This window comes from Hemiscyllium ocellatum, chromosome 25 (assembly GCF_020745735.1).
Source record: "Hemiscyllium ocellatum isolate sHemOce1 chromosome 25, sHemOce1.pat.X.cur, whole genome shotgun sequence".
Classification (NCBI taxonomy): domain Eukaryota; kingdom Metazoa; phylum Chordata; class Chondrichthyes; order Orectolobiformes; family Hemiscylliidae; genus Hemiscyllium; species Hemiscyllium ocellatum.
Genome location: NC_083425.1, coordinates 52,520,550 through 52,542,928, shown reverse-complemented (window position 1 = coordinate 52,542,928; position 22,379 = coordinate 52,520,550). Strand labels below are relative to the sequence as shown.

Below are 22,379 nucleotides of genomic sequence, written 5' to 3'. Positions count from 1 at the left end.
TTTGCATAACTTTTTCATCAGGTCATAGAATAAAAGAGATTTACAGACCTTTCAGCCCATGCCGCCCAGTTTTCAGAATTAAACTAGTCCCATTTGTCTGTGTTTGGTCCATATCCTTCCTTATCTCTCCTGTGCATAGACCTGACTAAATATTTCTTAAATTATGACACTGTCATCACTTCTATGGGCGACACAGTGGTTAGCACTGCTGCCTCACAGCGCCTAAGAATGGGTTCAATTCCCGATTCAGGCGACAGACTGTGTGGAGTTTGCACGTTCTCCCCGTGTCTGCGTGGGTTTCCTCTGGGTGCTCCGGTTTCCTCCCACAGTCCAAAGATGTGGGTCAGGTGAATTGGCCATGCTAAATTGCCCGTAGTGTTAGGTTAGGGGTATGGGTGGTTGCGCTTCGGCGGGTCGGTGTGGACTTGTTGGGCCGAAGGGCCTGTTTCCACACTATAAGTAATCTAATCTAATCTATCACTACCTCTGGCAATCCATTCCAGACACTCCCCACCCTGTGTGAAAAAGATTCCCCTCTGGACTTGTTTGTATCTCTCCCCCCTCACTTAAGCCTATGCCCTCTAGTTTTAGCTTCCCTATCATGGTGAAAAGCTGTTAGCTCTCTACTTTATCAGTGCTTACCATGCACTAGAGCTCTGTAAGGTCACCTTTTAACCTTCTGCACTCCAGCGTGTCCAACCTCTCCTCCTAACTCAAACGTTTCAGTCCAGGTAGCATCCTAGTGAAGCTTTTCTGCATTCCTTCTAGTTTAATAATATGTTTTCTGTAGTTGGGCAACTAGAACTGCACGCAATACTCCAAATGTGGCCTCATCAATATCATCTACAGCTGCAACAAGATCTCCCAACTCCTATACACTCTGCTCTGACCAATGAATGCTTTCATCATCACCCTGTATAACTGTGACTCTAACTTTCAAGGAGCTATGAACCTGTACCCCTCAATTTCTTTGTTCTCTAACATTTCCCAGAGCCCAACCATTGACTGTGTAAGTCCTAACCTACTTTGAACCAACAAAATGCAGTACCTTGCATTTTGTTAAACTCCGCCTGCCATTCTTTGGCCCATTAGCCTAGTTGATCAAGATCTCACTGCCCACTGTACATACCAATCTTGGTGTCATTCGCAGACTTACTGACCATATCTCCGAAATTCTCATCCAAATCATTTATATAAATGATGAATAACAGTGGATTCAGTATCAATCCCTGTGGCACACTGTTGGTCCCTGGCCTCCAGTCTACAAACAACCCTCTACCACCACCCTCTGTCTTCTACCATCAAGTCAATTTTGTATCCAGTTGGCTAGCTCTCCCTGGATCGCATTAGATTTAACCTTACTCAACAACCTACTGTGCAGTACCTTGTCAAAGGCCTTACCAAAGTCCATGTAGACTACGTCTAGGGCATTGCTGTCATCTACCTCCTTGGTCAGCCCTTCAAAAAGCTGAATCAAATTTGTGAGACACAATTTTGGATGCACACAGCCATGCTGATTACACCAAATGAGTCCTTGCCTCTCCAAATGCCTGTAGATCCTGTCTTTCAGAATCCCCTCTAACAACTTACCCAACACAGACATTTGACTGACTGGTCTGTAGTTCCCAGGCATTTCCCTGCAGCCTTTCTTAAATAATGGCACAACATTAAATTTTGAGGGGCATAGATAGGATAAATAGACAGTCTTTTCCCTGGGGTCAGGGAGTCCAGAACTAGAAGGCATAGGTTTAGGATGAGAGGGGAAAGATATAAAAGAGAGCTATGGGGCAACTTTTTCACACAGAAGGTGGTACGTGTATGGAACGAGCTGCCAAAGGATGTGGTGGAGGCTGGTACAATTGCAACATTTAAGAGGCATTTGGATGGATATATGAATAGGAAGGATTTGGAGGGATATGGGCCAGGTGGGACTAGATTGGGTTGGGATATCTGGTCGGCATGGACAAGTTGGACCGAAGGGTCTGTTTCCATGTGGTACATTTCTATGACTCTATTAGCTATCCTCCAGTCTTCGGCATTGCACTCATGGCTGTCGATGGTACAAATATCTGCTAGGACGCCCACAGTTTCCTCCTTAGCCTCCACAAAATCCTGGGATATTCTCCATCAGATCTCAGGGAAGACTTGCAGCACCATCTCTTCTGTAATGTGGATTTTCTTCAATATATCACTATTTGTTTCCCCAAGTTCCCTCCCACCCATGCCTTTCACGCTGGTCAAATCTGACAAGAAATATTCATTTAGGATCTCACCCATGTCTTATGGCCTAGCACATAAATGGCCGTGTTGACCTTTAAGAGGCGCTATTCTCTCCCTGGTTGCTCTTATGCCCTTCTTGTAGTTGTAGAATCTCTTTGGATTTTCCTTTACCATATCAGCCAGAGCCATGTTTGCTTTTAGCCCTCCTGATTTCTCCTGTGTAGTCTGACACTCTCCATACTCCTCAAGGATTCACTTGATCTCAGCTGCCTACATATGCTGCCTCTTGACCAGTCTCAATAACTCTAGTCCACGGTTTTCTACTGCTGCCAGCCTTACCCTTCACTTTAACAGGAACTTGCTGGCCCTGAACCCTCATTAACTCACATTTGAACACCTCCCACTTACCAGGTGCCCCTTCACCTGCAAACAGCCTTCTACCAATTAACTTTTGAAAGTTCCTGTCTAATAGCATCAACATTGGCCTTGCCCCAATTTAGAATTTTAATTTGTGGACCAGACCAATTCTTTTCCATAGCTATTTTAAAACTAAAGGAATTATGTTGACTGGTCCCAAAGTGGTTTCCTACTGACACCTCAGTCACTTGCCCTATCTGTTTCCCGAGAGGAAATTCAGTTTTGCCCTCTTTTTCTCGAGTGGAGCCATCCACTTCATAAGAAATTCTTCCTGAACACACTTAACAAATTTTTCTCCATCCAAGCCCTGAACACTACGGCAGTCCCAGTTGATGTTAGGAAAGTTAAAACCGCCCTACTGTAACAACCCTATTATTCTTGCAATCACGTTACATATTTGCTGTTCAGTCTCCAGATTATTGTGGGGCCTATAGTAAAATGCTATCAAAGTGATCTCTGCCTTTTTATTTCTCAGTTCTACCCACATAGACTCAGTGGGCCAACTCTGAAGAATGTTTTCTCTCAGTACTGCTGTGAGGTTCTTAATCAAAAACTCCCCCTCCTCTCTTACCTCCCTTCTATCCTTCCTACAGCATGGGTACCCTGGAACATTGAGTTGCCAATCCTGTTCCTCCCTCAGCCATGTTTCCGTAATAGTTATAATATTCCAGTCCCATGTACCCATCCATGCCGAGTTCATTTGCCTTACCTGTCAGGCCTCTTGCATTGAAATAAATGCAATTTAACCCAGACTTTCCTTGCTTCCTGCCATGCTCTTGCCTACTCTGTCTAGTACTAGGATTACCAAATACCAATGCCTTCGTTATTTAATTAGCTGTTATTACCTTCTGTACTGTCCTCAACCTTCTCTTTCCTTACTGTTTTGGATCCCACCCCGCCCCTGCCAGACTAGTTTAAATCCTTCCAAATGGCTCTAGCAAATCTCTCCGCCAGGTATTAGTCCCCTATAGAAATGGGTTACAAAAAGCTACAGGACCAAGAGCTAAAATCAACAATACTCGAGAAAATTCAACAAGCCTTGTTCCGACAAAACACTTGGCCTTTATTAGTAAGGAAGCTGCATGCAGAATGGCTGAACCTGGAAGAGAGTGAGAGAGCTGATCACAGCTCTGAGCTTCTCTCACAAATTTGCACTTACAGATAGAAAAGCAGGAATCTTTACACTTAAACCTTACTAATAGCTATCAATAACTTGAGGTTAGTCATCCATTAGACCAGTACATTGAATTATGATCTGTTATTACTTATGAGGTTGATCATATTGACTTCCCAAAACCTTGTCACGTATGTCATCCCATAATCTTGTCCTTGTTGGGAGCTCAGGATTTTGTGGGATGTTCTTTATTTAGGCTTAGTCAGTATCCCAGAATTTACGTGGAGCCAGCTAATCAAACTCTGACAAGCTCTACCAAGGTTAAAGAATTTACGTGGACTTTGCCTACGTCAAATTCTACTGAGGTTAGCAATGCTTTGACCTTTGCTATAATCTTAACTTGTATTCTGTTACAACCAGGGGTTGGCCAGTTTTCCCATCATGCAACTATCTGTTTCAGACAATTTGATGCTCCTCCAGTTCGGATGCAACCAGTGATCTGAATGATCCAAGAATCTGAATATCTTCCCCCTACATTCTTCTGTGAAATCCTTCTATTCTTACTCTAGCTAAAGACATGGCACCAGAATTAGTTCAGAAATCACTACTTTTGAGATCCTGCATTTTAACCTTCTGCCTAACTCCCTAAGATTATTCTTCAGGACCTCAACCGTTATCCTCCCTGTGATGTTGGTTGCAGTATGTACAATTACCTTTGGCTGCTCACCCTCCCCCTTAAGAATTTCATGTAATTGCTTTGATGTTTAAGCTTGATATATATTTTAATATTTCTAGTTAACCACTGGTGGGTTTTGTCTATTCTTACACATTGAAATGTATATCCTCTTAAATGTTTGTCATTGCATCTCTATTGAGTTATGCTTTAATCTAATTTGCCCATTTAGTTCACAACAGTTCTGCTTTCATGACCTCATAATTTCCTCTATTTACATTTTTAAGAGTCTCTGACTACTCTTCTCTCCTTCAAACAGTATGAAATTCAAACTATTATAGTCAGTGCTATCCAGGGGGATCTTTTCATTGAGATTATTAATTAATCCTATCTCATTACCACATACTAGACATAATATAGCTTGGTGTCTGGACGGCTCCTGAATATACTGTATTAAGAAACTATTCTGAAAATTTTCTGTGAACACAATCAGGTTACTTTTCCTCATCTGACTTTTCCAGTTGATAAGTTGATTAAAATCTTCCATGATTAGCATTGTAGCTTTGAGACAAGCCCTCATCATTTCTGACTTGTCCGCTCTCCCATGTGGTTACTGTTCGGGGCCTGTACACCAGTCCTTTAAGTGTCTTCTTGCCTTATCATTTCTCAGTTCTATCCGAACTTTCTAAATCTTGATTACTTGAACTTGGTTCATCCGTTCTCTGTTGTGTTAATCTCATCATTCAATAACAGAGCCACTTTGGAAAGTTCTCAGAACATCATGTAAGTCTTCAAAGTGAGGCTGAATTCTTACAGCTGAACCATCATCCTTTGTCTGAAGATTGTATTAATATAGACTCATAGAGATGTACAGCACGGAAACAGACCCTTTGGTCCAACCCATCCATGCCGACCAGATATCCCAACCCAATCTAGTCCCACCTGCCAGCAACCGGCCCATATCCCTCCAAACCCTTCCTATTCATATACCCATCCGAATGCCTCTTAAATGTTGCAATTGTACCAGCCTCCACCGCATCCTCTGGCAGCTCATTCCATACACGTACCACCCTCTGTGTGAAAAAGTTGCCCCTTAGGTCTCTTTTATATCTTTCCCCTCTCACCCTAAACCTATGCCCTCTAGTTCTGGACTCCCCCACCCCAGGGAAAATACTTTGCCTATTTATCCTATCCATGCCCCTCATAATTTTGTAAATCTCTATAAGGTCACCCCTCAGCCTCCAACTCTCCAGGGAAAACAGCCCCAGCCTGTTCAGCCTCTCCCTGTTCAGATCCTCCAACCCTGGCAACATCCTTGGAAATCTTTTCTGTACCCTTTCAAGTTTCACAACATCTTTCTGATAGGAAGGAGACCAGAATTGCACGTAATATTCCAACAGTGGCCTAACCAATGTCCTGTACAGCCGCAACATGACCTCCCAACTCCTGTACTCAATACTCTGACCAATAGAGGAAAGCATACCACACGCCGCCTTCACTATCCTATCTACCTGCGACTCCACTCCGCTATGAACCTGCACTCCAAGGTCTCTTTGTTCAGCAACACTCCCAAGGACCTTGTCATTAAGTGTATAAGTCCTGCTAAGACTTGCTTTCCCAAAATGCAGCACCTCACATTTTTTCTGAATTAAACTCCATCTGCCACTTCTCAGCCCATTGGCCCATCTGGTCCAGATCCTGTTGTAATCTGAGGTAGCCCTCTTCGCTGTCCACTACACCTCCAATTTTGGTGTCATCTGCAAACTTACTAACTGTACCTCTTATGCTCGCATCCAAATCATTTATGTAAATGACACAAGGTAGAGGGCCCAGCACCAATCCTTGTGGCACTCCTCTGGTCACAGGCCTCCAGGTTGAATAACAACCCTCCACCACCACCCTCTGTCTTCAACCTTGAGCCAGTTCTGTATCCAAATGGCTAGTTCTCCCTGTATTCCATGAGATCTAACCTTGCTAATCAGTCTCCCATGGGGAACCTTGTCAAACGCCTTACTGAAGTCCATATAGATCACATCTACTTCTTTGCCCTCATCAATCTTGTTTGTTGCTTCTTCAAAAAACTCAAGTCAAGGTTGTGAGACATACACACAAAGCCATGTTGACTATCCCTAATCAGTCCTTGCCTTTCCAAATACGCGTACATCCTGTCCCTCAGGATTCCCTCCAATAATTTGCCCACCACCGAGGTCAGGCTCACCGGTCTATAGTTCCCTGGCTTGTCCTTACCACCTTTCTTAAACAGTGGCCCCACGTTTGCCAAACTCCAGTCTTCCAGCACCTCACCTGTGACTATCGATGATACAAATATCTCAGCAAGAGGCCCAGCAATCATTTCTGTAGCTTCCCACAGAGTTCTCGGGTAAACCTGATCAGGTCCTGGGGATTTATCCACTTTTAACCGTTTCAAGACATCCAGCACTTCCTCCTCTGTAATGTGGACATTTTGCATGATGTCACCATCAATTTCCCTACAGTCTATATCTTTCATATCCTTTTCCACAGTAAATACTGATGCAAAATATTCATTTAGTATATACCCCATTTTCTGTGGCTCCACACAAAGGCCGCCTTGCTGATCTTTGAGGGGCCCTATCCTCTCCCTAGTTACCCTTTTGTCCTGAATATATTTGTAAAAACCCTTTGGATTCTCCTTAATTCTATTTGCCAAAGCTATCTCATGTCCCCGTTTTACCCTCCTGATTTCCCTCTTAACTATACTCCTGCTTCCTTTATACTCTTGTAAGGATTCACGCAATGTATCCTGTCTATACCTGACATATGCTTCCTTCTTTTTAACTAAGCCCTCAATTTCTTTAGTCATCCAGCATTCCCTATACCTACTAGCCTTCCCTTTCACCCTGACAGGAATATACTTTCTCTGGATTCTTTGTATCTCATTTCTGAAGCCTTCCCATTTTCCAGCCATCCCTTTACCTGCGAACATCTGCCTCCAATCAGCTTTTGAAAGTTCTTGCCTAATACCGTCAAAATTGGCCCTTCTCCAATTCAGAACTTCAACTTTTAGATCTGGTCTATCCTTTCCATCACTATTTTAAAACGAATAGAATTATGGTCGCTGGCCCCAAAGTGCTCCCGCACTGACACCTCAGTCACCTGCCCTGCCTTATTTCCCAAGAGTAGGTCAAGTTTTGCACCTTCTCTATAGTAGGTACATCCACATACTGAATCAGAAAATTGTCTTGTACGCACTTAACAAATTCCTCTCCATCTAAACCTTTAACACTATGGCAGTCCCAGTCAATGTTTGGAAAGTTAAAATCCCCTACCATAACTACCCTATTATTCTTACAGATAGCTGAGATCTCCTTACAAGTTTGTTTCTCAATTTCCCTCTGACTATTGGGGGGTCTCTAATACAATCCCAATAAGGTGATCATCCCTTTCTTATTTCTCAGTTCCACCCAAATAACATCCCTGGATGTATTTCCGGGAATATCTTGCTTTAGCATAGCTGTAATGCTGTCCCTTATCAAAAATGCCACTCCCCCTCCTCTCTTACATCCCTTTCTATCCTTCCTGTAGCATTTGTATCCTGGAACATTAAGCTGCCAGTCCTGCCCATCCCTGAGCCATATTTCCATAATTGCTATGATATCCTAGTTCCATGTTCCTAACTATGCCTTGAGTTCATCTGCCTTCGCTGTTAGGCTCCTTGCATTGAAATAAATGCAGTTTAATTTATTAGTCCTACCTTGTCCCTGCCTGCCCAGACTGTTTGACTCACTTCTGTTCTCACCTGTATCCATCTCAGGATCGATCTCTTTCCTCACTATCTCCCTGGGTCCCCCCGTCCCCCAAACCTTACTAGTTTAAATCCTCCCAAGTAGTTCTAGCAAATTTCCCTGTCAGTATATTAGTCCCCTTCCAATTTAGGTGCAATCTGTCCTTCTTCTACAGGTCACTTCTACCCCAAAAGAGATTCCAGTGATCCAAAAATGTGAATCCTTCTCCCATACACCAGCTCCTCAGCCATGTATTCATCTGCTCTATCCTCCTATTCCTGCCCTCACTAGCTCGTAGCACCAGGAGTAATCCAGATATTACTACTCTCGAGTGAATTGAATATTCTGAAGACTGGCTTAAGATATGCCAATCTCAGAAAGGGAGTGAAAGCAGTATCTGTTTGGCACAACTGGCTGACAATGCTGCAAGTACTTCAGTCTTTGCTGTTGTGATCTGGTATTGGGATCTAACATCATTGAGAATGCTTCCTTCTTCCATTAATCATTTAGTTTGCCACTACCATTAGAACCTGATTGGTATTGATCAGCTCAGTGTCTTAAATTGTTTTTGGATAATATTTGCTCTTTAAATGGATGTTTTACTAACTAGTTAAACTCTTGCATTGAGGAGAAAGTGATGTCTGCAGATGCTGGAGATCAGAGCTGAAAATGTGTTGCTGGAAAAGTGCAGCAGGTCAGGCAGCATCCAAGGAACAGGAAATTCGACGTTTCGGGCATAAGCCCTTCATTAGGAATTGATGAAAGGCTTATGCCCGAAACGTCGAATTTCCTGTTCCTTAGATGCTGCCTGACCTGCTGCGCTTTTCCAGCAACACAATTTCAAACTCTTGCATAGCCTTCAGATAAGCATGGGGAAGCTTTTATGGTTAATAAGGCATTGCATTTATACGCTGCTCTCTGAAATTGTTCAGGGTTTCACATCCAGTGAGTACTTTGGAAGCTTAATGACTTGTTATCAAGGAAAGCAATGTCATTGTACGCACAGTAAAGAATCACAAACAACTGTGTGTTGATGTCTTTGGTTTGAGCTGTAATAGTGGAATTTACTGGGATGCCTGTGAAAAATGCCATTTTGTTATTCAAATTGTGTTGCGATCTATTCTATCCACTGGAACAGGCAGGGCTATAAATGTTCTTCTGCGCATCACTCATTGATGATGCAGCACTCTGCATGTTGGCATGATCAAGTGCTTATGCACTAATGTGAGACTTGAACCCCATAATTATCTTGGCTAGACTAGCGACTCAACAAACTCTGCTAACCTGCCGTTTAAAATTGGGATTTGTCAAAGCCTGACGCCTTTAATCAAACCCCTTATTTATTCTTTTCTGTACTATCCCTAACCCGTGCAGTAATCTTGAATTTGTACTGAATTAAAACTGAATGTAATATTAGTTTTGAATGCGGACTTGCCCAGATTTTGAAGTGTTGTACAGCAGCAAGAAATTATCCTTTCAGCTGCAGACAAACCCCTTGCCAGAGTGCTGCGTACGCTAAATTTATCGTTGGTTCCATTATGCTAGGTAGCTGGTAAGGAGCCCATCACGTACGTAACCAGGAGCAGCCTGAGACGTTGACGCCTGCTGCTGCGTTTATGATTCCAGAGCTATCTCTGCCTGGCAGCTCAGGCTGAGCACACGATAAAGCGTATTCTCAGTATCTTTACATCTGCAGCCTACATTGGGCTCAATGCTTTTCAAAGATCTAAAACCAGTGGCAGTCAAGCCTCAGAAGTGGACTAAGATGCGAGTAAGTGTTGATTTGGTTTGTATTTAGCAAATTAATTTATCATGTCTTATGATGGGGCAGCATGTTTCTCTTCAATGAGAAGTCTTGGTTGTTATTTATGAATCAAGATGGTTCAGAGATGTCAGTGGAAATGCTTTTTACCATTAGTTTATGCTAATGGAGTACCGTCAATGTCTGATTGTGCTGCTTATATGTAAACCAGATGACAAAAATGATGCAGTTATAGTCAGGAGTATGCTGTGTGCTCCTTCTGTACAACTAGAAATTATTCAGAGATGAATGTGCATGTTAACTTCCTCTAAGATATTAGCAGATGTGTATTTTAACATGCTACTATCCTCAGCAAACAGCAATTGGAGAATGCCTTCTATAAGCATGCAACAGCAACTTGAGTGAGAAAATGTATCGCTGGCACATTAAGTTAAAATTTATTTTGGGCACTATTCTCTTCCCTAATAGATTTCCCTATGCAAAGCAGACAAAAATGAACATTTTTTTCCAACGCTATTAGGTATCTAATGCTTTCTGGCAGCAGAGCCTTATTTTCATCCTAATCACCCCTCCGCTACTAATGTTGATTATTTAGATGGGGGAAATATCAGAGTGAAAATTAAGTAAGATCAGTCTTTGATATCTGAAACCTACTGTAGCAATTTGTCAGGTTAGTTGAGCAATTACCAGGACAGCAATGCTTTTACAAAAGCAAAATACTGCAGAAATCTGAAATAAAATCCGAACATTGGAATATATTTAGCCAGCTGGCATCATCTGCGGAGAGAGAGTAGCAGTTAACATTTCAAGTTTGATATGAATAATCACATTTGACCATTAATCCCGTTTCCCCCTCCACCGATATTACCAGATTAGAGTGTTGCTGGAAGAGCACAGCAGTTCAGGCTGCATCCGAGGAGCAGTAAAATCGAGGTTTCGGGCAAAAGACCTTTTTCAGGAATTCAGGCAGAGAGCCTGAAGGGTGGAGAGATAAATGAGAGGAGGGTGGGGGTTGTATCCGTTGCTCCCAATGCGGTCTCCTATACATCGGGGAGACTGGACGCCTCCTAGCAGAGCGCTTTAGGGAACATCTCCGGGACACCCGCACCAATCAACCACACCGCCCTGTGGCCCAACATTTCAACTCCCCCTCCCACTCAGCTGAGGACATGGAGGTCCTGGGCCTCTTTCACCGCCGCTCCCTCACCACCAGATGCCTGGAGGAAGAACGCCTCATCTTCCGTCTCGGAACACTTCAACCCCAGGGCATCAATGGTTGAACAACAGTTCAACAGTTTCCCCTTCCCCCACCTCACCCTAGTTCCAAACTTCCAGCTCAACACTGTCCTCATGACTTGTCCTACCTGCCTATCTTCTTTTCCACCTATCCACTCCACCCTCTTCTCCCCCCCGACCTATCACCTTTATCCCCTCCCCCACTCACCCATTGTACTCTATGCTACTTTCTCCCCACCCCCACCCTCCTCTAGCTTATCTCTCCACGCTTCAGGCTCTTTGCCTGTATTCCTGATGAAGGGCTTTTGCCCAAAATGTCGATTTTCCTGCTCCTCAGATGCTGCCTGACCTGCTGTGCTTTTCCAGCGCCACTCTAATCTAGAATCTGGTTTCCAGCATCTGCAGTCCTTGTTTTTAACCATCGATGTTACCAGACTTGTTGAGTGTTTCCACTGCTTTATTTTAATTTCTACTGTGGCTTTTGATTGCTTTTCATTCACTTTTATATAAAAAACCATCAGTTTGGTTATCCCCATGCTGAAACCTTTAAGATGCAAAATAATTGGTTGAATCTATTTTTGCTTGCACTTTTTCAGTACAGCATTGTGATATTGTTGTTCCAGTGAACGCAGGTAAGCTGTGAAATAATGATAAATGACACTGTTAGCGTGTTATAAGGGATAGATTCAAAACTGACAACTGGGCATCATGAGGTGCTGTGGCCTGTCCGCAGCAATAGAATTGTATTCATCAACAATCTGTAACCTCTTGACTCTCATTCTACCATCCCCACTGAGCCAGGGGATGAACTCTGCACCAGTAAGACTTGTAGAAGAGAACTTGCTAGGAACTGCATCAGGTATACCTAAAAATGAGATTCCAACCTGGTGAAACGATAACCCAAGAGTTAACAGAGCTAACAATTGAAGCAGTGTGTTGTAGAGAGAGTTAGGTGATCCCATAGCCAGTGGTAGAGATCCTTGATCTTACCGTAACTAGTTTCTAGTGGTAATGGCTAAGTAAATGATTAATGGGTGGAGAAGGCCTTCTCAATGATGGTAGACACTAATATCAGATTGCAACAGGGAAATTGAAGGATTTGTTGTCATTGTCAACCAGTTATATCAAAGAAATACTGCATCTCATTTTCTTCTTGAGATTGGCATAGTCACAGCCATGGAAGCCAGTCTTCAGGAAATTCAATTCAGTCATAACATCAAGAAGTGACTTAGTGCATAGAATTCAACAAAGGCAATCAGTCCCAGTGTGTTGGCTGCAGTGCCCAAGGATTTGTGCTCCTTATAAATGGTACAAATTGGTCATTGAGGAAGAAAGCCGGAAGGGAGCAACAGGTTGGCCAGCTGGCCAGCAAACTGGCAATTGGAATTCAGTCTGGTGAGGTTTAATGCAATGTGTTTGTGGAGGGCAAACAGCTAAAGGACTACGCAGGAAATAGTTGACTGAGGAGTATAAAAGAACAGGGATATTTGAGTGTTTGTCAGTAGACCCCTCAGACAGGGGAACAGAGAAAGCACAGGATAATTTATTGGCCAGGGCATAGAATATAAGAGTGAGAGGGTTTTGGGTTATGCTAGGAAATGTGTTATTCATTGATTAGACCACAGATCAAATACTGCGCACAATTCTGTTTGCCACATTACAAAAAGGGCATGATTGCATTAAATAAGATATGGGGGTTTTGCCAGAAATTAAAAATTGTAGCAATGAGCAAAGATTGAAAGGTTCGGGATTTTCTTTGGAGCAAAGAGTGGATGAGAAGGACCTGTTTCCTTTAGCAGAGACTTCAATATCCAAAAGCATAAATATTTTTAATCAATCTGTTCTGACTTGTTGGCCTAGAATAATAGACACTACTTGTGTATCTCTGAAACTCCAAGTAATTGTGGAAGGATTAGAGGAGAGTTGAGGATAAATCCTTTTGATTCAGAGGGTAGAAGACGCTTGGAACTCTTAGCCTGCGAGGGAGGTAAAAGCAGAGACCTTCACTGCATTTTAAAAAAGAATTTGAAGTGGAATTGGGTATGATGGCTCTTTTTTTATGACGTGTACGTAGTGGGCCATCAGTTTTTGACTATTTTGTTTTCAGCTGTCCACTGCTTAAGTAACTTTATTGTCACTTCCAAGGTTAGTGTCTAAAAACTATTGTCCGCTTTTAAAAAGGTGATTACAGTATCAGTCATTTCCCTCTTTAATTTATCACACTTTCACTTATGACATGCCAGCACTACCAAGCTATGTATGCTGCGTTGTATATGAGTAAAATAGAGTGTAATCATACCTATTCATGAGTTAGTGTTAAAACAAATTCCATGCTGGCCATCCAAGCCTCAGGCTGGCAAAACCCAAGAAACTATATACCCCAACATGAGTTAGTAGCTTCAGAAGAGTTTCGACTGTTGCCTTTCTCCATCTTCTGTTGCTGTAAAAGTGTTAAATGAATAGGCTAAATACCACATGAAGAGGATGTAGCTATATAGCTGCGTGATACCTTGTGTTTTTTTTTGTGCTGCAGTTCAGATAAAAGGAAATGCAAAGAAAAGGGAATATCGGGCAAAAACTTGATTAGCGGCTTGACTAAACCATAAATAAGGGCAAATTTGGAGTTCACAAAATAGATGGAGCACTTCTCTTGGATTTAGAACTGTCAATCTTACGGAAAGTTGAATGGGTAGGTCGACTGGTGTAGTAACATCAAGTCTGTGCTCTGCTGAGTGAACATTATTAGGCTCTATTGAACATAATTGAGTAGAAGGGATGATGCGAAAGGATATCTTCAGGCAAGCCTACTTTGGTTCCTGTTCCATGTGATCTTACATTATGAGCAGATGGTATGGGAAAGCATTTAATTGGAGGAGGGGGAATTACAATGCTATTCAGCAGGAGCCGGGTGCCTAAATTGGGAACAGATACTTTCAGGGAAATGCACAACAGAAATGAGGAGGAGAGATTGAGTCGATTAGGATTGCATTCACTGGAGTTTAGAATAACAGTGTGGGGTGGGGGTGGGGGAATATCATAGAAACCTATAAAATTCTGACAGGAATACACAGGTTAAATGCAGGAAGGATGTTCCCGATGGTAGGGGAAACCAGAACCAGGGGTCATGGTTTAAGGAAAAGGGGAAACGTTTTGGGACTGACATGAAGAGGAATTTCTGCACCCGGAGTGGTGAGCCTAAAAAGTGATTGCTAAACCATTGAGTTTTTAAGGAGGTGGTAGATATAGCTCATGGCTAACGGGGTCAAGGGATAATGGAAATATGGTGGGATTAGGGTATTCCGATTCATATTCGGCCATGATCATAATGAATGGCGCAGCAAGCTTGAGGGAGCAAATAGCATTGTCCTAGTAGTACATTTACCTGAATCTCACTCATGCAATATTAACCTTTAATACTACAAATATAATTCCATCCCCTTTTACTAATTCTGTCTCAAATGAGAAGGGCTGATGAAGGGCTCTGGCCCGAAACGTCGAATTTCCTGTTCCTTGGATGCTGCCTGACCTGCTGTGCTTTAACCAGCAACACATTTTCAGCTCAAATGAGAAGGCCAAAACTGCATGCAATATTATAGGTGTGTCCTCGCCAATGCCTTGTATACTTGTAGCAAGACCATGTGCGCTGAAAGGCAGAGATCAAGAGCAAGTTCCTGGATCTGCAGCCATCTGAGTTAATGGCATTGTTCTCATTTTATAGAGGATGGAACATTGGGACCTGCAATAAAATTAATGGATGGTAATATACCTCCCAGCTTCAGACTGCCATAAATCATCAGTTTTACTCTGCAACATCTGATTCCTTCATTGAATTACAGTTTCATTACTAATTCCCAGGCAGCCATCATTTTAACATATGGAGATAAGCCAGTCAATTTTACGAGTCTGTATAATCAACCTTTATCGTATATCATCCTGGCAAAACTGTAGTCTGGATTATATCATTGTGCATGATGTCAGTAAATATTCCCAGTGGAGTAATACGTCTTGGGCTGAAATGATGTTTGATTCGAGCAAGCTGGCCTCCATAACATGATCTAGCTGGCCATTCTTTGAGTGTCGAGAATTTGATACTGGAAAAACACAGCAGGTCAGTCAGCATCCGAGGAGGATAAGCCCTTCATCAGGAATGAGGCTTGTGGGTTGGGGTTGAGAGATAAATGGGAGGGGGTGGGGTTTGGGGGAAGGTATGTGGTGGTTTGTGGGATGGAAGGTGAGGACCAGGGGGATTCTGTCCTTGTTGGGTTGGGAGGGGTGGGGAAGGTGGATGAAGGTGAGGGAAAAGGTGATAGGTCAGGGGGGGCAGTGATGGACAGGTCCGGAGAGTGGTGCCAAGTTGGAGGCTTGGGACTGGATAATGTAAGGGGAGAGGAAATGAGGAAGCTGTTGACATCCACATTTATACCATAGGATTGCAGGGCCCCAAGGTGGAATATGAGGCGTTCCTTCTCCAGGCGTTGGGTGGTAACGGTTTGGCAGTGGAGACGGCCCAGGACCTGCATGTCCTTGACTGAGTGGGAGGGGGAGTTGAAGTGTTCAGATATGGGGCGGTGGGGTTGGTGGGTGCGGGTGTCCCAGAGATGTTCTCTGAAACAATCCACAAGAAGGCATCCTGCCTCCCTGATGTGGAGGAGACCACACCGAGTGCAACGGATTCAGTAGATGACATTGGTAGAGGTACAGGTAAATTTCTGTGGAAGGATCATTTGGGGCCTTGGATGGAAGTGAGGGGGGACGTGTGGGTGCAGGCTTTGCACTTCCTGTGGTGGCATGGGAGGGTGCCAGGAGAGGGATGTGGGCTGGTGGGAGGTGTGGACCTGACGAGAGAGTCACAGAGGGAATGGCCTTTTTGGAATGCTAATGGGGGTGGGGGGGGGGGGAGTGGAAGGGAGGGAGGGAAGGAAATATGTCTTTGGTGGTGGGGTCCATTTGGAGATTGCATCATCCTCTGCTTTATATGGGGTGCTTTGTGGGGTGGAATGTGAGGATCGGGGGGAGTTCTGTCCTTGTTGGGTTGGAAGGGGTGGGGTTCAAGGGCGGTAGTGTGTGAAGTGGAGGAGATGTGCTGGAGGGCATCATCAAACACGTGGAAGGGAAGTTGTAATCGTGGAAGGAAGAGGTCATCTGGGAAGTTCTGACATGGAATTGGTCATCCTGGGAGCAGATGCGGCAGAGGTAGAAGAATAAGGGATGGCATTTTTACAGGAGTTAGGGTGGGAGGAGGTGTAATCCAGGTAGCTGTGGGAGTCAGTGGGCTTGTAGTACAGGTTAGTCAATCGCCAGAGACTGTGATGGAGAGGAAGGGGAGGGAGGTTTTCGAGGTGGTCCAGGTGAATTTGAGGTCAGGGTGAAACTTGTTAGTGAAGTTGATGGACTGTTCGGCCTCCTCATGGGAGCACGAGGCAGCGCCAATACAGTCGTCGATTTAGCGGAGGAACAGGTTGGAGGGCGGGTGTGGTGCCGGTATAACTCTGGAAGATGGACTGTTCCATATACCCGACAAACAGGCCGGCATAGCTGGGTCCCATGCAGGTGCCCATGGCTACCCCTTTAGTTTGGAGGAAGTAGGAGGATTGGAAGGGGAAGTTGAGGACGAGGACCAGTTCAGCCATGCAGATGAGGATGTCAATGGAAGGGTACTGGTTAGGACGGCGTGAGAGGAAGAAACCAGTGGGCTTGGAGACCTTCATCGTGGTGGATGGATGTGTACAGGCACTGGATGTCCACGGTGAAGATGAGGCATTGGGGTCCGGAGAAACGAAAATCTTGGAGGGAGGTGAAAGGAATGGGTGGTGTCACGAAAGTAGGTGGGGAGTTCCTGGACTGAGGGGGACAAGACGGTGCCAAGGTAGGAGGAGATGAGTTCGGTGGGACAAGCGCAGGCTGAGACAATGGGTTGAACGTGGAAGTCAGGTTTGTGAATCTTGGGAAGGAGGTAGAATTGGGTGGTGTGGGGTTCCTGACAATGAGGCTGTGGATGGGTGATCCCCAGGGTTGATCCACAACTCGCAGACATCTCCTCCTAGTGCTCCCTTGATTACAACTTCCCCTCCCATCACCAAACCATCATCTCCCAGACCATCCACAACCCCCTTAGTGTAGGAGATTACAGTAGGTCAGGCAGCATTCGTGGAGAGAGAGCAATCTAACATTTTGAGTCTAGTTGACTAAACTGCCTGGTTTGGATATGGAGCATTTTTGTTTTGATGACTGCTGACAGGTATACTGGTATGGTGTTAAATTTAATTGGACTTTAGTTCTGTCCTAATTCTTTTAGCATAAAACTGATGCGGTCCAAACAGCATGAATCTGTCTGTTTGAGCAGGTCTCTGTTGTCTCCTCTGTTGTATTTCGTTGCAACATTAGTGTCACAGTGCAGAAACTTGGTGAAATTAGATTATAAAAACCTTTCAAGATATGATGATCCTTAATTAAAAAATCAATTATGACATTAAGTGCGCAATGTTCCTGCTTCACATTTTGTAAGTTCAGAATCATTGCTGTTCCAAGCTTTGTGAACATCTTTCAAATATGCACCAGGAGTGAGAACCCACATTAAACCAGCACTGGCAAAGACTGGGCACTCTGTGTGCTAACAATGTGTATTGTTATTGGGTTCTGTGTCCTGGAAATCTATTGATGGGCAATTTAGAGCATTATGAATGATGCAATCTCATTTAAACTCCTAGTGTAAAATCTATTCACATTAATGGTATACAATGATGATTGAGTCAGCTTGATTCAGTTGATAGTGCTCACCTCTCTGGATGAGGAAGATTAAGGTTCGCAACATGTTGGTCTGTTGAGAGTTGAATGCATAACTCGTGTTATGAAGACGTGGGTGTATTGTACCTCGAAGAAAGTTAAAGGTTAACAGAACTTCCTGACAGCACCAAGTGTTCTCATCAAGGTATAATGTTGCATGTAGTCCAGTAGTTAGTGTAGCTGGTTGCCTGGAGACAAAAAAAAATTGAATTTTGCCAATCAGTTTAAATTATACCCCAAAAAAAAACCTCCAATCAAGTTTGAATTTAGTATATTGACAATATTAAAAACCAGTGAAACAATCTGATGCTTTAGAGTATAAGACCCGGGGAAAATCGAGCAGTTGGCAGAGAACTGCCACACCACCAGCATGTAGAGATTGCCCGAAAAATAGCACTCTTAAAGGTACCTATTATCAACCAGTATCCCATGAAACAGAAATCCCTAACAAGAAAGGAAGACTGAGGAAGAGAAGATTTGACTTTTGGCTGATTTTGAAAACTTGATTTTTTTGGTCAACCTTAATCGGGGGTTTTATCGGACTAGTATTGTAGACGGGGAAGGTAAAAGATAGGTTAGAGGAAGGAGTTGTAAGTCATTGTTAGTTAATTATTCTCTGTTATACTTTTAAGAAATAAAGTTGTTAATTTTTACTTTAAATAGTTCTTGGCTTCTCCAATTTTCAAAGATTACTGCACAGTATAAATCTTTTCTGTGTTGTTGGTTTAAATTAAGCAGGAACACTAGAGGGTGTACCTTAGTATATGGGTAAAGAGGTTGATGTGGTGTATATGGATTTCAGTAAAGCGTTTGATAAGGTTCCCCACAGTAGACTGTTGTACAAAATATGGAGGCATGGGATTGAGGGTGACTTAGCCATTTGGCTCAGAAGAAGAAGACAGAGGGTGGTGATTGACAGGAAATGTTCATTCTTGAGTTCAGTTACTAGTGGAGTACCGCAAGGATCTGTTTTGGGCTGTTTTGTCATTTTCATTTATAACCTAGATGAGGGCGTAGAAGGATAGGTTAGTAAATTTGCGGGTGACACTGAGGTCAGGGGAATTGTTGATAGTGCTGAAGGTTGTTGCAGGTTACAGAGGGATATAGATGAGCTGCAGAGCTGGGCTGAGAGGTGGCAAATAGAGTTTAATGCAGTAAAGTATGAAGTGATTCACTTTGGAAGGAGCAATAAGAATGCAGAATACTGAGCTAATGATAAGATTCTTGATAGTGTAGATGAGCAGATAGATCTTGGTGTCCAAGTACATAGATCCATGAAAGTTGCCACCCAGGTTGATAGGGTTGTCAAGAAGGCATACAGTGTGTTAGCTTTAATTGGTGGAGGAATGGAGTTTTGGAACCAGGAGCTTATGCTGCAGGTGTACAAAATGCTGGTGCAGCCACACATGGAGTATTGCGTGCAGTTCTGGTCACTGCATTATATGAAGGATGTGGAAGCTTTGGAAAGGGTTCAGAGGAGGTTTACCAGGACGTTGTCTGGTATGGAGGGAAGGTCTTATGAGGAAAGGCTGAGGGGCTTGAGGCTGTTTTTGTTAGAAAGACGTAGGTTGAGAGGTGACTTGATTGAGACATATAAGACAATCAGAGGGTTAGATAGGGAGAGCCTTTTTTCTCAGATGGTGATGGCTAGACAGCTTTAAATTGAGGGGTGATAGATATAGGACAGACGTCAGAGGTAGTTTCTTTACTCAGAGAAGTAGGGGTATGGAATGCACTGCCTGCAATAGTAGTGGACTTGCCAACTTTAAGGGCAATTAAATGGTCATTGGGTAAACATGGTTGAAAATGAAATAGTGTAGGATTGGTAGGTTTCAGGTTGGCTCCCCAGGATGGCGCATCATCGAGGGTTGAAGGGCCTGTACTGTGCTGTTTACGTTCTATTGATCTGTCATTAAATCAGGACCCAAAGCCAGAATTTACCTTCTCATTCCAGTTGGTTGGATGGTATTAAGGATTCCTCAATGTTACTGTAAGTGTTAGGAGTCCTTGTGATATCTTGATCATGTTCCTGCCTCAATCACTATTACCAAAAAGACACATGAAGTAGTCAATCATCTCCTTTCAGCTTTGGATCTCAGGTAGAATTGCTGCTCTGTTTATCTGCAAGATCATTCATGAACCTCTAAACAATGCATAGTATTTGAAATGGTTTGAATAATTGAGACAATCATATACAATGAGGGGAAGCATTTTGTTTGTCATTGTGACACTTGATGTTTAGTCATGATTGCTATGGATCCAAAAGAAATTGAAAGCAAATCAAATTGAGGAATTTAAAATCTGAAAGATATTTGAGAGTAATGTACATAATACAGAAGCAATAATGTTTTATGGTACATTTTGACATCTTCAAATGCTTCCCAAAGATTACTTGGAATAATATCCTTAAACAGTATCTGATTAAAATTCAATTTAAAATGAAGATGGGTTGCCTGCTGTGAATGTAAGATGGAAAATTAATTTTTAATGTGTGTTTCATTGATTTTTAATCTGTGTTAAGGGATTTGAAAGCTGATTTTGCTCAGCTCAACTTTTTTTCATTTATTTGTGGAATGATGATGGTCACAGCTTGACTGGCAGCTGGTGCAAGTGTATTTTTAACAGAACTCTGAAGGGTGCTGTCTCTTTGATCACACTGTGATCTCGGAACAGGCAAATGCACTAAAGAATTATAAGCATGTAAAGCCACAACTTAAAGCCAAAATATTGTGGATACTGGAAAAACTCAGCATGTTTGGGGGCTTCTGTGGAGGGAGAAGCAGAATTCATGCTTCTCAAGGCAGGTCATGCAGACCTGAAATGTTAATTCTATTTCTCACTCCACTGAAGCTGCCAGACCTGCTGCGTTTCTCCAACATTCTCTACGTTTGTCTCAAAATTAAAACCATTGACTCAATTGTTTGAGGTAGAATGATGCAGCATATTTATGTTTCACCATATATGCATGAAGTAGAGAGCAGTGCTAAGCTAAATGTTAGCAGTACCCTGAAGTCCAGTCTTAGTTGGTCATGATATTTGCTCTGTGGCCATTCTGCTCAATAAATGGTACAGTATTAGGTAAAGTCAGAATACCAGCCACAGAAAGAAAAGGTACTTGGAGGAAATTATGCCAGTTCTAAGCACATGGATAATCTGTGATGTGGCGGTATCCTCATGCAGGGATAGTCCACTAATCTGCTTGTCCCACTTAGAAAAGGGACTTGGTGTGAGATCATGGAAAAATCTGCTCAAATGATCACTGCCCTTTTTAATTACATCCGCTTATCTAGGGCTTGAAGCTGCTAAGCTGCCTAGGAATTGTGCCTAAGAATCAGTTGGTGGTCCCACTCAATCAACAACCACTTTTGCAATATATACAGAAAATGATTCTGTTCTAATGTGGGTTTTTGTTATAGGGCTCTCCCACTACTTCATTTTTACTTCTGCTTGCTGAGCTAAGTTCACAAGCAGTTTACTCTGTCCTAGGATGATGGTGATATAGTACCAGTCTGTTTCCTTTGGGGATGACTTGATTACCTCTTGGATGCCTGTCACCTCAGATTGAAGTTCTCCCATTACTGCTGCCCTCCTCTGCCCCCCCCAGCTATTGCTGAGGAGTTTCTTGGTGAGGCACAGCAACATATTATTCCCTTCCTACATTCGCATTCACAGCAATGCCACTGAATGCATGGGAAAACCCACTCAAGGGACTGCAATGGCAGGAAAATGGCAAGTGTTGAATAAACCTCAAAAAAAGGGTGTAAACTCTTTTCTGTATCAAGATGCAGCAGGTGCAGAGATACGTGAAACATTATCTTTGGTGGAATACTCTTAATTATCTCCTCAGAATCGCAATTAACAGTGACAGAGATAGTCACTGATTGATCTCTCTTTTGCGACACAATGGTCTCTCCAGCCAGTCCCCAGGTTTAACAGAATATGATTTAAATTAACTTGCAGTTTTGTTCACTGTTGAAATATGAAAAGAAAATCACTTTTTTAAATTATTTCTTCCTTAAAACATAGTGGTGACAGTGTTGCCAACACAGTCACAGTCAGTTTGTGTGGTCTTCCAATCTATTATAAATTCCCCACCCGTGGGAATATTCGAGGTATCAGCTAAGTTATACTGTTGTGATTCATCCACAGGATGAAATGGTCGCTAGCTTGGGCCTTTCCACCAGACAGGCTCTGACAGTACTGCATAACCAGCTCACAGTAATCCTGGAAGAGCACCAGAAGCAGCAGAGAAAGAAGGGCTCTTGGAAGGTAGGGACATAATAAATTCAAGCCATGCTTCGCTGTTGTTCTAACTGGTCTTTTATAAACTTGAGCTCCTTCAAAATCATATTGTCTGTATCCTAATTTTTATTGTTTGCTAATCAGCATTGGTTCCATGTTTACCAAGCC

The 22,379-nt window shown here is 43.0% G+C and overlaps 1 protein-coding gene across 6 annotated transcripts in view; it reads left to right on the top strand.

Annotated features, from left to right (window-relative positions):
• The window catches only part of tmem94 (transmembrane protein 94), a 135,310-nt gene that overhangs the window by 18,059 nt on the left and 94,872 nt on the right, over positions 1-22,379 (top strand). For 5 of the 6 annotated variants that reach the window (XM_060844331.1, XM_060844333.1, XM_060844336.1 and 2 more), the window contains exons 1-2: positions 9,899-9,959; positions 22,119-22,238. In XM_060844331.1, coding sequence (XP_060700314.1) covers positions 9,900-9,959; positions 22,119-22,238 — 180 coding nt within the window. In that variant the 5' untranslated portion in view covers position 9,899. Of the gene's footprint in view, positions 1-9,898; positions 9,960-22,118; positions 22,239-22,379 lie in introns of those variants that run through there. The other variant, XM_060844332.1, reaches the window with a different exon arrangement.